This window comes from Pangasianodon hypophthalmus, chromosome 7, assembly GCF_027358585.1.
Source record: "Pangasianodon hypophthalmus isolate fPanHyp1 chromosome 7, fPanHyp1.pri, whole genome shotgun sequence".
In the NCBI taxonomy this organism is placed as follows: Eukaryota; Metazoa; Chordata; class Actinopteri; order Siluriformes; family Pangasiidae; genus Pangasianodon; species Pangasianodon hypophthalmus.
The window spans coordinates 24,591,938-24,608,546 of record NC_069716.1 but is presented as its reverse complement, the minus strand read 5'-3'; the positions used below and the strand labels follow the sequence as shown (position 1 = coordinate 24,608,546).

The 16,609-nt window shown below is 38.2% G+C and overlaps 1 protein-coding gene across 8 annotated transcripts in view; it reads left to right on the top strand.

Annotated features, from left to right (window-relative positions):
* Positions 1–2,686: 2,686 nt before the first annotated feature.
* The window catches only part of ckap5 (cytoskeleton associated protein 5), a 35,272-nt gene continuing 21,349 nt past the window's right edge, over positions 2,687–16,609 (top strand). For all 8 annotated transcript variants that reach the window (XM_053235479.1, XM_053235478.1, XM_053235477.1 and 5 more), the window contains exons 1-11: positions 2,687–2,838; positions 7,721–7,812; positions 9,189–9,382; positions 11,595–11,801; positions 11,896–12,067; positions 13,567–13,699; positions 14,107–14,207; positions 14,360–14,473; positions 14,563–14,667; positions 14,885–14,974; positions 15,970–16,134. In XM_053235479.1, coding sequence (XP_053091454.1) covers positions 7,756–7,812; positions 9,189–9,382; positions 11,595–11,801; positions 11,896–12,067; positions 13,567–13,699; positions 14,107–14,207; positions 14,360–14,473; positions 14,563–14,667; positions 14,885–14,974; positions 15,970–16,134 — 1,338 coding nt within the window. In that variant the 5' untranslated portion in view covers positions 2,687–2,838; positions 7,721–7,755. The remainder of the gene's footprint in view (positions 2,839–7,720; positions 7,813–9,188; positions 9,383–11,594; positions 11,802–11,895; positions 12,068–13,566; positions 13,700–14,106; positions 14,208–14,359; positions 14,474–14,562; positions 14,668–14,884; positions 14,975–15,969; positions 16,135–16,609) is intronic.

Here is a 16,609-nt window from a genome sequence, read left to right as displayed (position 1 = left end):
AATGAATTCGTTTCATACGTCGTATATTTTTAAAACAGAAATATACAGAGCAGTTATGTAGTGGATCTCGATAAATACATATACACACAGAGATGAGATGTGTACTTGTTAGACTGGGATATTAATCACTAACTATACCTTAAACCCTGTCTGAAACTGATCTGAAAACAACCTCCATGGCACATTATGGGTGCAGAGTATAAACAAGTGTCCCTGTGCAACCATTACATCATTAGAAATGCCTTAAAATGCCATTTCTTTTGGTGATAAATGTTTTTCTGTGTCAGTAGCCATGAACCTATTCAACATTTCTTTGGATTATGACCCAGGCTAAAACTCTGCAAACGTATATTTTATAAAGAGACCATTATTTATATTTTATATTATGTTATGTTCCAAAATATAATTTGTAATTGCTTTAATTATTTTGCTGGTCATGTCAAAGAGGATCTGCAGACTATTTATAATAGCTTAAAAAAAAAAAAAAAAAACTATGCTTATATTTATATAGTTTATATTTATTCAATTTTTTAAAACTTTTTTTTATTATACGTTGTACCCTTGAGGATGCTCTTGCCCTAGTACTATATGTAGTATAGTTTTTATTGTATTTTTGTTGTTGTTAATAAAGAAAGAAAACGCCTGAAATCAATTCATTCACTTCCTAGGCGGATGTGACGTCACCGCGTTGGCGCTCCATAGCAACACAGAGACGCGGCACCACCTGGATACCGCAGCAGTGTGAGTTACTGCAACAGCGCCCTCTGGTGGTGACACGGTCCCAGCTACAACATCCCTTTCACCCACATTATAGGATTTTATAGTTTATATAAATGCATGCGTAGAATTTATTTTAATAAATACAATATTACACTTTCATCTCAACATAAACAATGTTTTTTCAGACAAATAAAACTCCTTCCCTTGCATTTCTTTGCCTGAACATAGGCTTATTCTCTGTAATGAAGGTCTATGCCTTTGTCCAGGATGCTGAATGGGTGTATGTCTGCATTTCTGCATTTATTAATATCATATATAATATCACCTGTATTAACTAGACCTAGTGACTACATTTTTACTTTTCATTCTTGTGTTAATTGCAGGTTAAACTAGATTTCCTCTTGGTGTTATTATACTAATAATTTTATTGTGTTTGTTTTAGCATAATTGTAAAATGGATCTCATATGAAATGTACATATTTACAGCTCACTCATCATTAGCTGACCTTTGTCTAAAATGAGATGTAGGCCTATCTGTTACACTGGACATTCAAATCATTTTGCATTACATTACCAACACTTCCTAGTTTTATTAACAATGCAGCTAGATCAGTTATCGAGCTTTAAATAAGCAAATGAAAGACACGCTAGTGTGACTGACCATTTTAAACCCATTCAGTTAGGCCTAAAACTATAACCAAATAATAATGCTAACAATTATGGTTGTTAATGGTTATCTCTATCATCATAATGGTGGTAAAATCAAAGGGACAGTAATAATATTTTTGGATCCCTGGAGACCAGAGACCCCTTTAACTGTAAAATAAATTCCATAGACCCCCTCTGTACAGATTTATCTCATTAACATAATCCAACTATTCAAATATTAGTCTAATTTTGGATATTTATTGAAGCCGTAGAGCTTTTTATTACTGAAATTTCCACTCCAAGGACACATTTTTATTAAAATTATCATTAGATTCATGTTGACATTATTTACAGGCTGACTTGTTTTCAAGTTATTGAGTTATTTGTCAACTCAAGTGACCTGTCAGTTTTTTACTTGGATAATACTGGATTTTGATTTCCACCACTGTAACTAAATAAAAAATCTCGGACTCCTGGGCTATGCTTCAGGGACCCTTGGGTGTCTCCGGACCTCACTTTGAGAACCATTGTTGTAGATCAGTGCTTCTCAAAGAAGTTCGGTCCGGGGCCAGGGTCTGTGATTTATTTTATTTTTTTTTTCATGTTGTGGTGGAAATCATAACCCACATTATCAAAGTATAATATTTTAGGGGTCCAAGCACCAAAGGCACACCTCATGTGCTCAGGAATCCCTGCTGAAAAAAAAAAAAAACAGAAACCATCACAGAAATTCTAACGGTCATCAGCTAAAAATTAAAACCATTACCATTATTGGTTCTTAATAGTATCCAGTAGACATAACATACCACCATGTTAGAAGATGACAGATTACCAGTCGAGACCCAAAGGGACTATTACAGTTTCCATTAAAACCAACACAATCCCCATTATAACCATTAAAACCAACACAATCCTCATTATAACCATTAAAACCAACACAATCCCCATTATAACCATTAAAACCATTACAAATTCTATGAGAGTTTCTATTGTTTTTTCCAGAAGGGATAGAAAGCTCTATATATAATATGAAATTTGTTCAGGAAATAAATCTATAGCTATTATGTGGAATTTATTTGACAGTTAAAGGGGTCCCTGGCTACATAAGGGTTTGAGGATCATGTTTCTTGATGATAAACAATGACAGCTTGTTTGTTTTCTCTCTCCCTTTCTGTACACAACCATTCATTTCTGTTCATCTCATTTGAAAACTGTGTGTGTGTGTGTGTGTGTGTGTGCAGTTCCAGGTGATGTGTAAGTGGAGGAGTTTTTGGTTGACAGTGTTGAGGAGCAGTAATAAATCAGAGGAAAGTTGGAGCATGTTGAGCAGGAGGCTGGGAGGCTGGGAGGCAGCAGCGGACCCTCCCTCTGACTCTCCGCCCTTGGAGGCGTTTCACAGCCCGGCAGAGAAATGAGAGCACATCTCGGCTGCGGCTGAACCTCTGCGCCTCGTCTTCTGTCCTAAAGCAGGTAGGCTTCAGCTCACACCCTCAAACATCCGGACTGATATGTTTATAAATACAGTGTGAATGGAATTGCGCTTCTCTATAGAGCTGTGTTTACTGCGTTTTCAGGGCCTGCTTTCTCTCTCTCTGTCTCTCTCTCTGTCTCTGTGTGTGTGTGTGTGTGTGTGATCTGTCAAACAATAAGTGTGTGCCGTCTTGAATTTGTATCCACACACGCAGTCATGAATTCATTATAAAACCCATCATGCTAATCCACTGTTATCTCCCTGCTCATTTGCTCTTGCTAGTAAAACTGTTAAATGTAGCGATTTGTGGCGTTGCTAGGTGGATGCCATGTTATGTTATGCTAAGCTAAGCTATGCTATGCTATGCTAAACTATGCTAAGCTACGCCTGTATTGTATACTGCGTTATGCTAGCTAACTATGTGCTGCACTCTTAGCACCTTTTGGTTCACAGTTTTACTGTGTACTAAAACATTAAACATTATTTAAAGCTTTTACTTGTTTTGTTGGATAAAATGGTGACCTTTCAGCTCGGAAATGTGTCTCAGATATGTGTCAGCTAAACTGACGACGTTTTGGTCAGTTATATCCAAGCTAATATTAGTCAATATTTAGGTGCAAAACTCATTTAGTTAGCTTAGTAAAACAAATAAAATTGCTATTTTTGAAACCTAGTGAGTAATATTGTACTAGGGTCAACAAATTCTTTATGTTTATGTTGTTAAATATTTGTTCAGAATTCCTTCTTATCCAACCCTAACGGTTTATTTATAGAAAGGTGCTTTAATAAGTGGCAGCTAGGGATAGCTACTCTTAGCATTAAATAATACAATATTCTATTTTAATTTTAATTAACTAGCATGGTATATATATATATATATATATATATATATATATATATATATATATATATATATATAGTTTAAAAATAAAGTAGGTGTTGGTTAATCTTAATATTAAATAACACAATAAAAATTTTTTTGTTAACTTGCATACATGTCTAAATGCATTAGCTTGGCGTTTAAAACTACTTGTGTATAAAAAGTAGAAAAAGTTAGCTCATAGTAAGGCTATAATATTATCTTAATATTTCTGCTTAGCAGAGTTAAGTCTTAGATACTTTTAATACTGAATAGAACAATAAAAATTGTCAGTTAACTTGTATACATCTTAAAAATGCATTAGCAGTGCCCTTAAAATTACAACTACTCCCTAAAAAAAGTTAACTAGCATACATCATTTCTGCGAAGCAAACTAACCGAATAGTAACCGCAGAAATAAAATGACTGTTGGCAAACTTGGTATGGTGTAATTGCACTATTTGTCAGTCCTGCAGTGTTAAAATGTTTCTCAGATTAAAATGTAGCACCAGTCTGTACTGTTACTGCACTAGCAATGGAGCGTAATGGGTTGTTACTAGTTGGGCAGATTAAGCTGGCTTTGCGTTGTAATTTTGCTGCCACAGACAAACAGTGCACATTGTAGAAGAATTCTCAGATCGTAAGTTGAGATTGATGTTCTTAGAAATGTATAATGTGGCTTTCTCACTAACGGCTGATTTAGTGCCACTGTGACCTAAAAGATCTGACAGTAAAGTTCTTTATTGAAATTCCAGAATATGACGCTTTATAAAAGCCACCAATAGGAGAACAGCACAGGATTATGCAAAAAAAAAAAAAAAACATGAGACAACTACAAATACAGTAGTGGTGATAGTGAAACCTAAACAAAACGTGCCAATGGACAGAAGAAATATCCTTATTACCTCGAACTGACTTTGTTTGAGCGAGCTCATTTTCTGCACGAGATTGTGCTGCTTGCTGATGTAAGACGAACATAGATGTTTTCTTAAACACAGGTCTGTCGCTAGAAGATCTTCATCGTATAATCCAACATGGAGAACACACGTTATCGACAGTCTGTTTTAGAATTTGGCCAAGACTTTATTGGGATCATCTCATAGAGTGTAACATGTAATAAGCTTATAAGAGCAAGTTTTAAAATCTGTTTTAACTTGAGGTACATGTGTTCCTATTTTTGTTCATTTTTTTTTATACTGTATTGATATTAGAGCTCTGAATATTGTCTCTTATTGAATACTGATCTGACACCAACATCCTCTCAGTGGAGGTGGCTGTCTGCACGTTTTTGTGACTAAGCTGTGCGACATGTCACGCCTTGATGGTGACATGCTCTAAGACCATTTGTGTCCATGACCTTTGTCATTTAACGTAATGTATTCATGGCATAAAATACATCAGATACTCATTCAGCAGTTCAGGCCAGTATCAGCCCTAATACTGATATTCAGTATTGGATTGATGCACTCCTGGTTTTTTTTCTTTTTTTTTTTTTTTTTCCCCCCCCCCCCCCTTCCCATTTTCCCCCTAATGTAGTCTTGGCCATTTCCAACCCACCAGCCAGCTCACCAGTAATGTACAACATAGGGAAGTAGACTATCACGTGCTACCTCCAAGACACGTGATGCCAACCAGCCGCATCTTTTCAAATTGCTGCTCGTGCTGCATCACAGGGCAGCGTAACACACTCTGACGAAAGTGCAGTCTGCCCTCTTCTGCATACATGAGCTCATGTATGTCTGCAATTGGCTAGTGCTGCTCTGATTGACGGGAGAGAGAGAGAGAGAGAGACAATCCCTCCCATCCTGCATCGCCAATTCTGCTTCCTTAGCTCCTGGCCATGGATGGCAGTGGCACTCCTGATTTTCACCTCAGGTAGTGTTTGACAGTGTGCAGATGAGTTGAATCGAATGATTTTTCTATAGGAATAAAGCACCAGGTTCTGGAAACATGTTTTGTGTTTTATTAATTCTGGATTATCCAGCTTATTCATATGTTCAGGAGAACCTTTAATCCATATGATTCTGCACATACCACACATTGAACAGAGAATATTTGTTTCCAGCATGCTTTTGGTCATACTGCATGCATGAATTGTTTCTGACTGACTTCATGATGCACTTTTTTTTTTGAGTATTGTGGTCATCTTGAAGTACCAGTGCTTTTTAAACTCCACTTTTACTCCCTACAACATCTCATTCTCTCTATTTGTTTTTTCTTGTAAATGTTAAATTAAACTGCATGTTACTGCATGAGATTTTTTTCATAATATGGCATCGCCGTCCTGTTGTTGGCAGAAGTAAATATTGTGGTTCCTACCAAATAACATGGCCGTGTTTTGTCAGTGGTGATGCGTTATATTTTCCACAGGCATGATGGGAACAGTTGTTGAGGTTAGTGTCAGGCTGCTTCTGGCAGGCGTTTTATTTCATGATGCTGAGGCTAGATGTTGTTTTATAGAAATCAATATGAAACATGAAACTCTCGGATATGCATTAAGAAACATTAAGCAACTGCTCGCAACTTCAGTAGAATCTGGAGATGTTCGTAGCATCGAGTGTGTGTGTTAGACTGCATGCGGAAAGGGTTTTGTAGATGATCGATGGTGTTCTTTGGTGTGTCACACTTTGTTGATTTGAGTGGCATGTTTACCTTCTTGATCAAGATAATACATCCTTGTCTAAGTGCTGGATTATTGTAAGTATATATTATGCTTAAAGGTAAATAATTATATCCTGCTATACAGCTGCACTGGAGTGTTAATTTCATTCCATCTTTCTGATGCAACTCTGTTCGTTGATGTGTGTATGCCTTTTGATGATATGCATCTTAACTTCTTTCTAAAGGGAGTGCTACATCTTTGGTTCTATGATGGCTTTAATATCATGGTGTTTTATCTGGGTCTCTCCTTTGAAGCTGCAGAGTTTAAAGGAAAAGTTCAGCCAAAAAGGAAATAAAAATATTTTTCATGCCACGAATGTAGTCGATCAGCTCAGACGTGTTTGTTGTCTGATATTTGTTTAGCAAGGCCATGAAAAAGCTTAATGCTGCCGGTTTGGCGTTGTGCAAACTGTCTGTGTAAATTATTACACACTCATCTCAAAAGATATTTTTGGCTCACTTATACTATTTGATCATCAACCGTTTAAAAAAAAAAAAAGGAATGATTCCAGCATAAAAATCTACAAATCAAACTGGAACTGCGTAATCCGAATCATTTGTAATACATGTGCCGTCTTCAGAGTTCGGGCCACGCCTTCTACCTGAATCTGCTTGGGTGATGTGATGCCAAACTAAAGTATGAGTCCAGCAAGAAAGAGATCCCGGCTTCATGATGGCCGCCAATCCTGCGGTTCAGTCCATTTGTACAGATGGCGCATAACGGTGTGTCGTACAGTGTCAGAAACCACATAAGGAAGTTCTTGCACTGTTCTCTTCAAGCTGATATTATGAACAAGTCAACAAAGCAGGTTGAGGCGAGTGTGTGAGGATATTTTTTTTAATGTAGTTAACACATGAAGTCCAGTCAAAACCAAATAAGCTAGCTAATTAAATCAAAAACTTGGCTCATCAATTACATTAAGAGGGGGTAAGTGTGTGAATTACATTTTTGACTCTCTGAAAAGATGAAGTGTTTCAGAGCCTTAGCATTGGAAGTGGTGTGTGCATGTGATTTGTTGTCTTGGGCACTGCAGTTAGCTTTTGAGGTAAACTCGTGTCCTTTGTGGTTACTCGTATGACTCTGTTATTGTTATTACTATGTATTGCTGTTCTTGTTGTATCAGGATTCAATGACTGTGGCACTTGCTCCAGCCCTTGTTTAGCTGCGACTCTCTGTTATTCCCAGGACTTGTTCCACTTGTTTTGAGTCCCTTGGTTTTGCAGAACTTCAGCTCTTTTTAACTGCTTGGATTAAATCATAATTGCTAGATGAGCAAATAAACATGTAATAATGGCATTTTTGTCATGCTGAATGAAATCCGAACAAACGGACTCCTGTTTATTTCTGTTACTCTCTTCAGTCGAGTAGAGAAGGCGAAACAGAGGAGCTGTCACCATGGGGGACGACAGTGAGTGGATGAAGCTGCCCATCGACCAGAAGTGCGAACACAAGGTAAACACTCTCTCTCTGTGTTTCTCTCACCCTCTCTCTCTCTGTCTCTCTCTCTCTTTGTCTCTCTGTCTCTCTCTCTCTTTTGTGTTGAACTCATCGTAGACGTGTTAGGCCAAGCTGCTTCTACATCAGCAGTTTACACTGTTGGTGTTACTCAAAGGTTTACACTTCAGGGAACACATGGCAGTCTTACACATTGTCTTTCTGCAGTTTCTAGCACCATTTGCCTATTTACCCAAGTCTGAAACAAGCCTCATTGTGGCTCATCTTTATTGTATTGCTGTTATTATTATACAGTGCAGAATTACTTATCAAAATCAGTCGTAGCTTCTGTAACTGCACACACAATGACAAGGTCTGTGACTGAATACATGAATCCAGCAGGGAATTCAGTTTAGTCCTGATGTGACATGAAACTCCTGAGCTACACGTATGATCATTTCAACACCTCAGACATGCAAACTAAAACAAGATCCAAATATTATATACGTTTGTGCAACTAAAAGCAGTATGACCTATGAATCGATGGTTTCATTTACTGGGCATTTCGCAGTAACTGTAACCATTGATCCATTGGTCATATGTGTAGCTCATTATTCGTATGTGTAGCTCAGGAGTTTCATGTAACATCAGGACTAAACTGAATTCCCTGCTGAACTCATGTATTCATTGTGTGTGGAGTTACAGAAGCTACAACTAATTTTGATGGGTAATTCTGGAGGAATCAACTCCAAAGTTTTGGGTTTGACTGTTAGGTTTCAATGCCTGGAATCAGCGAATCAACTCTTTTTTTTGGGATCGACTCCTAGCACCTTCAGTGTGAACTAAAAACAGGATGGTGGCTTAATAATGTGTCACACATCACAGCCACTTTTTTTAATCATCAAATTTGATCAATTTTGTTGATTAATTGTTGCAGCCCTACTTATAGGGCACTTCACCTCTGCTCGCTAGTAGCCGAGTAATCCCTAAATAACATGGATGATAAGCTCCATATGATGTGAGGAAGGATTATGCCATTAAGTTTTAACCATAGAATAAATTTTGGTAATGTACATATACAAACAAAGCATTTTATCTGTGTTAGTATGTAACTCCTTGGTTTGGGTGAACAGAATTATGGGATTGTCTACACTCAGGATACATGCATCAAACTTGGTAGCTGTCTTCCCAATGGAATGGACTTCTAACTGAAACTCAGTAGTAACTATAGTTTATCTGTCATAGAAAGCAAACAGCTAAATACCTGATCTGTATTTAAAAAAAAAAAAAAAAAGGAGAAGGTTGAGAATGTTGACCATCTTAAGAAAGTGGACCTAAAAGCTTCTGTGTTTAAATTAATGTCTTTCTCTAATAAAATTTTCCATTTTCCTAAGGTGTGGAAGGCCAGACTGAACGGATATGAAGAAGCGCTGAAGCTTTTCCAGAGGATCGTGGATGAGAAGAGTCCTGAATGGGGGAAATACCTGGGACTGATCAAAAAGTTTGTTACAGAGTCCAACGCCGTGGCTCAGCTGAAAGGCTTGGAAGCAGCCCTTGTCTTTATTGAGAATGCACATGTGGCCGGCAAGTAAGTGATTTCATATAACTTGTGTTTTTTCAGGAATTAATTCTGAGTTATTTGCACATGTGGTGATTTTAGTGTACGTACTGCTAGGTGTGTAGTATCAGACTGATCACTGAACTTTTACCCAACGTACACTGGTGGGAGTGAAACACTTCAGGGTGTGCTGTTTTGAGGAAAATAATCAACAGTAACTCTGCTACTCACATCGGCCCACACCACACCACCAAGTCTTTCATTGTTTTCGATTTTCTTTTTCTTTTTCTTTTTTTAAATTTCTTGCCATTTTCTCCAAAATGGTGTCATCTGCCAATTTCCACACACCAGCCAGCTCTCTCTTATCATAAAACATCTACCATCTGGGGATGATGAACGCTATCACACGCTTTCTCCAAGACACGTAAAGCCAGCCATGCAGTAGCTTTCTGACCAGCTGCGTCACAGGGCAGCGTAACGCACGCTGAGAAAAGCGCTATCCACCCTCTTCCGCATATATGAGCTCACAGACACCCACCATTGGCTAGTGTTGCTGTGATTGACAGGGGAGAGAGAATGCCCCATCCTTAAGCTTAAAACATTGGTAGTAGTTAATGGTGGTGACCCGTTTGTAGGCCATTCAAAAAGTAGTAATAATAAACATACAGTGGGACATGAAATCCACTGTGAGCACCGTGAGCATAAACAAATATATCCAGTCTATGACGCTGTGTATTGTAGGTTTTTGCACTGTGCGAGAGTTTGTTCAGATGAATGCCTTTTGTTTTCCTGTGTGTGCCACAGTACCAGAGGAGTCATGTGACCCCTTCTGAACGTAAACCTTTTTACAGAAAGGAAAACCATTTACAGCTTGGGAAACCTCTTAGTCATTGTGTGTCTGGCAGAGTTCAGGAAAGAGAAACGACTCGGCTCTAGGATTTGTGTGTGGTTTATATTTGCATATGGTTACTTGGGTGTATTTGCTGGATGCTGCCTTAATGGACATTTTCAGGCTGAAAGTAGACCCTAGTGCTTGTTCTGATGCGTAGTTTCCCAGAGGCAGAGATGCTTATTGAGCAATACTGCGTGTTTATCCCAAAATAGCCACGCTGGACAGAACCTGACATTGATTGTTTCTACATCTGACAGCATTTTGTGCCATAGTGGTTATGGTGCTTGGAAGCCAGTGTGTTTTTCGGATTACAGAGACACTTGGGGTGGATTCAACACTTAAATTAAAGATGTAATTACTATGTTCAACCAATTAAACTAATAATATTTAAAATAATAATAATAACAATAAAGTAATATTAAACTTTTGCAACAACACGTACAAATTTTATATTTTTTTAATGATGTGCAAGGCTTCAGGATGGCTTGGCAGTGTTACTGTTCCCAACCCAAAGTAGATTTATTTTCCTATAAGAGCACATCATATAGTGAGAAGATTTTGTGTCAAATAGAAAAGCAGTCGTACAAGGGGAAAAACGTGAAGTGTAATTCTCAGACAGTATCGCGTTTCATTTCTGATATTGCGTTTCTCGTACATCACTTTAAACTCTTCAGTGGAATAGCAATCAGAATTAAATGCTGACTTCAGGTCAGAAGAATATAATTCTGCATTTCATTGCATTTTACGTTAATGTTTTATTCCTCTTATACAGTGATTTGCCAACAATTTGTTTTTTTTCCTTTTAAAGAGCAATTAATGTGCTCATTAATATATTATCACTTCTATAATAAAAGCTAATTTGCAGGGCATGCATGGCAGAGTCTCAATCTAATCTATTAATAATGTATCATCATTGATATGGTTAAGCTTTCTGTGAGGAGCGGTTTGTTTAACATTTTTTGGAAGGAGTCTCCAGTGTCAGCGCTATATAACAGTCAGCGGTAAAGCTGTAATATTAGGTTTTCCGCTTCAGGAAAGGACAAAGGACTTCTGCTTTCTCTCTAACATGAAAAGCTGCAGTTCTTTGTCTTCCTTTCAAGAGAGAGAAATAAGTGAGGCTGGTGAGGAAATGACAGTTTATCACTGCTGTAACATAATCATTTGTTTCCACATCATCAAATGTAAGTGTAAGTGGTTATGATGTCATTTTTATTTAATAAGCAACTGTAATTAAATAAATAAGTAGAAAAGGAAAACACTATAGATGTAGTTAGAAGGCAACTCAAATGAATTCTTCTTAACTAAATAATTTGCATGGCAAAGTGATTGAATGTCGATCTTGTCTTTCAGGACAACGGGGGAAGTGGTGTCAGGTGTAGTAAGTAAAGTTTTCAACCAGCCCAAAGCACGAGCCAAAGAGCTGGGAATAGATATCTGCCTCATGTACGTAGAGATCGAGAAAGCAGAGATTGTCCAGGATGAGCTCATCAAAGGTCTGGATAACAAGAACCCTAAGATTGTAGTGGCCTGCATTGAAACGCTCAGAAAGGCTTTGAGGTGAGATGGACTGCTCGGTCGATCACTTTTACAAGACAGTATTCAATATCTCCTGTAGATCAATCAGGAGTTTTATTTGTGTGTTTATTTGCAGTGAATTTGGTTCCAAAATCATAACCCTGAAGCCAGTAGTCAAAGTGTTGCCAAAGCTGTTTGAGTCTCGAGAGAAGGCGGTGCGTGACGAGGCCAAATTGCTAGCAGTAGAGATCTATAAATGGATTCGGGATGCTTTGCGAACTCCACTGCAGAACATCAACTCTGTACAGGTGAGATAAGAGCGTCAGATTTGGGTTACGTTGTTTTTTTTTTTTTTTCCCTCCCTAGTCCTACCTGCCGATCTACCTGTGGCTTACCATGACGTAAAATTGTCAGGTTTTTCTCTGAAATCACAGTCTGGAACTACAACTTCTATAATAATCATGGCAGCCAAAACCTATACATCGCATAAGGAATTGTTATGGTAATTCCACAAAATGTTATTAGACACAGGAAATCTCACAGGAGCTCCTGTAATTTTATCTTCATCTATAGCCCAAATGCCCTTAATCCCCAAACCCAGCCTACCCCCTTTGCCTGTTAAACTAGTGTTATATGGCCTGCATTTGCATAATGGATTATGATGACCGCTTATACACTATATGGCCAAAAGTTTGTGGACACCTGATTATCACACCCATATGTGCTTTTTGAGCATCCCATTCCAGATTTAGTTCACCTTTGCTGTTATAATAATCTCCAATCCAAAATCCACTATATTTTGGAGCGTTTCTGTGGGGATTAGTGCCCCAGGAGCATTAGTGAGGTCAGGCACTGATGTTGGGCGAGGAGGCCTGGGGTGCAGTCAGCGTTCCTGCTCATCCCAAATGTGTTCAGTGGGGTCGAGGTCAGGTCTCTGTGCAGGACACTCGAGTTCTTCCACTCCAGCCTTGGCAAACCATGTCTTCATGGAGCCTGCTTTGTGCACAGGGACACTGTCATGCTGGAACAGATTTGGGCCTCTTAGCTTCAGAGAAGGGAAATTGTCATGCTACAGCATACAAAGACATTCTGTACAATAAAGGGAAAGCACATTTTTTCCACTTCCGACTTTGTGGCAACAGTTTGGGGAAGAACCACATATGGGTGTGATGTTCAGGTGTCGACAAACTTTTGGCTGTGTAGTGTGTGTTTCAACTCTTTTACATGTTCTCACATGCTGAATATTATCTTTAGACTTTAAAATGAGAAGTTCTGCTTCTCCTGTGTGTGTGGTTTTCTTTTAATAATTCAAAGATACAGCAGGGATTATTTTCACCAGTGTTTCCACTTCATGTAATTCCCCTTAAAGGCCTTTTAGTTATAGAATTAAAATTGAATGTATATTTAGATCTGTTTATTAAGTAAATGTCAGGACATTAAAAACAAAACACAGATCTTATACAGGCTGCCATTGTGCCTGTGATGTTTGCATAACTTAGTAACAGAAGCTAGCAGAGAGTTGGCTCAGTCACTGACAGGCTGCCAGTATCAGCTGATGGTCAGAGGTCTGATATCCTTATGGGTTTGTTGCATCTCTAGTAGATTTGACTTTATTATTGCCAGCTGCCAAATCCTTTTAAAACATCTTTTAAATGTTTAGGGTCTGGAAAATTATTTAGCTTTTAGCTATGAAGTGAAGTGAAGTGATGAGAAGGGCACTGTGGTATATCTGGATAGTAGAATGTTTGTAAAAGGTTTGGCCTGGCTTATACCTCGTGTGTAATGTGTGTGATGTGTGTATGTACAGCTGAAAGAGTTGGAGGAGGAGTGGGTGAAGCTGCCCGCCGGTGTGCCAAAGCAGAGCCGCTTTCTGCGTTCTCAGCAGGACCTGAAGGCTAAGTTTGAGCAGCAGCAGGTGGCTGGTGGAGACGAGGCTGATGGTACGACCCTTTCGCTCAGTCATACAGCAGAAAACATCATGATGAATTTGTTTTTATTTTAGTTTAATACATGGGAATGGTAACATAGTACACCACCTTTGGGGGATTTTTTAAATTCAGACTTGCATTAATTTTTTGCAGATTTTTTTTTTCTTGGAGACCCATCAATGCTATTTTGTGTGTTCTGCAGAGACCATTTGTTTTTCCTAATTTAAAGCATTTTTTTTTTTTTTAAATTTGAATTTACTTTAATTAAATTAAGTCTATAATAAACTAAGCGCACATAAATTGTACTTCAAAATTTGGTCTAGAGGTTTGTTTTACAAAACAGCAGACAGGTTCATGATCGAAATAAACATCCATGCATAGCTTAACATTAAATATTTAATACACATTTGTGTCTGCAGGTGATGACGATGATGGAGGTGATGCACAAGTGGATCCGTACGAGCTGCTGGAAGCTGTTGAGATCCTTTCAAAACTCCCAAAAGATTTCTATGAAAAAATTGTAAGTCTAAGATCATATTTCCAGTAGCTAGACTTACTGACACATTCATCACTGGTCTTTTTTCATTAATTATTTACATTTTTTTTTTTTTTTTTTTTTAATTTATGTATTTTTTTATTTTTTTAAATGTATTTTTCTTTCTCCTGATGTAGGAAGCAAAGAAATGGCAGGACAGGAAGGAGGCCTTAGAGGTAGTGGAGGCCCTTACTAAAAACCCCAAGCTTGAGGGCGGAGACTATGGGGACTTGGTCCGAGCTCTCAAGAAGGTAATACTTTATAAACAGTGGAATTGTGGGAAATTGAGTTCTTCTGTGATTGCAGCTTTTGAGAATATCATGTTTCTTGTACCTTGCAGGTTATTGGAAAAGATGCCAATGTGATGCTTGTGACTTTGGCGGCCAAATGTCTAGCTGGACTGGCAGCAGGACTGCGCAAAAAGTTTGGAACATATGCAGGCCATGTGAGTGAAGAGAAGTAAACAGATCAGTAGTTCATCCAGTAAGCTGATATGGCTATTAGCGAATAAGGTTCCACAGTATTTTGTTAAGACATGTAGTACCATAAATTTCTGACCTTAAATGATGAAATATAATAAATTTTTAGGGCATAAAATTTACATAGACATTTACACACAATGTTTGCAGAAGAGGCACGCATGATGAATTTTGTTTTTAAAGGTGGTGCCAACCATTTTGGAGAAGTTCAAGGAGAAGAAACCTCAGGTGGTCCAGGCCTTACAGGAGGCAATTGATGCAGTCTTCCTAACTGTGAGTGTTCCTAATGTAACTAAAGGTCAACCGATATAGAAAATACATTCTAGTCTTATACTAATACATTCTTAAATTATTAAATTATTGGGGAGCAAAACAAATTTATGTAAATTTTCAGCCCGATTGTAGTGGACATTGGATGACAGCAAGACATTGGATGAATTAGACTTTCATTATGTTGCAATTCACTGAATGCCAAACATGGCTTTGCCAATCAACCATATTTGACGTAAATATAATTAACTGTTCCTTTAAGTGACAGGTTGTTAAAGAGCAACACCAGTGGAAATTATTGAATTGGTTTGGATTTCTGCCATCTCTAACTGGATCCATAAAAACAAATAAATTTGACCCCAAATAAATACTTAGCACTAAATGAACTGGAGAGTGAGTTGTTATGCATGCAGCTAGTAACGTTGATTCAATTCTGCTTCCAACCTGCTGACAAGAAATGCATCATGTGCATTAAAAACATAGATTAATGAGGTGGCACAGCAGGTAGCTTGGGTCCAGGCTTTGATCCTAAGCTCGGGTTACCATCTGTATGCGTTTCAGATGTCCTCACTATGTCCACGTGGGTTTCCTTTGGATTCTCTTGTTTCCTCCTACCTCCCCAAAACCAAGCTACTAGGTGTATTGGCTACTCTTACCAGGATTAAGTGGTTACACGATGAATGAATGTTTGTGTTCTCAGTTACCCAGTAGCTTATTACCTAAGCTATTTAATTTATAAGTGATGCTCCCTTCATGCTACTGGAAATTAATAGCTTCACTACTCCACTAAGTAAGGAATAAAACACTTCACGTGCGCTTTTATGTGAAAATAATAAATAGCAGGGTGGTGTGATGCAGCCCTACACAGATTGCAGTTACTGTTGATTATTTTCCGAGAGCAGCAGATCCTGAAGGTTCATATTTAGGGCTCAGAATGAGGCAGTTTTAGGTGAAGAAGGAAATGAAATTATTAATAACATTTTTCTCATGTTGTGCAGACGACTCTACAGAACATCAGTGAGGATGTGTTGGCGGTGATGGACAACAAGAACCCATCGATCAAACAGCAGGCTTCACTGTTCCTGGCCCGAAGCTTTCGCCACTGCACTCCTGCCACTCTGCCAAAGAGTGTCCTGAAGCCGCTCTGCTCTGCTTTCCTCAAGGTATCATTCATCACAAGACAGATTCGGCAGCATATGTATCAGAAGTGATAGATCGGACAGAAGTTAATTCGGCACCCTTCTTCTCTGACTCATAATGTAGTCAGTCAGCCATTTTTAGTATCTGAGGCTACACTGCAGCTACGAAACTAATGCTGGTAACAAGTAATGGAAGCTAATAACTTCCAGGTTACTGTAAAACTTGTGTAGAAACTTGTGTAGAAACTTGTGTAGAACGTGTGTACACATCTAGCTGGCTAGCTAACCTCAGCGGTACCAGCATTTTATGTTTTAGGTGTAGCATTTACCATTTTTGAACACTTGCTACAGTAATATGGGAGACGACTGAAAACTGTTTTTCTGCTTTATTAGCTAAAGCAACAGCCAGACCAAACAAAAATAAACTTCTCACTCACTGATAGGGAAAGGATATGGCATATGAATGATTTCCTACTTGTTATTTTTGTTTCAGTACAAA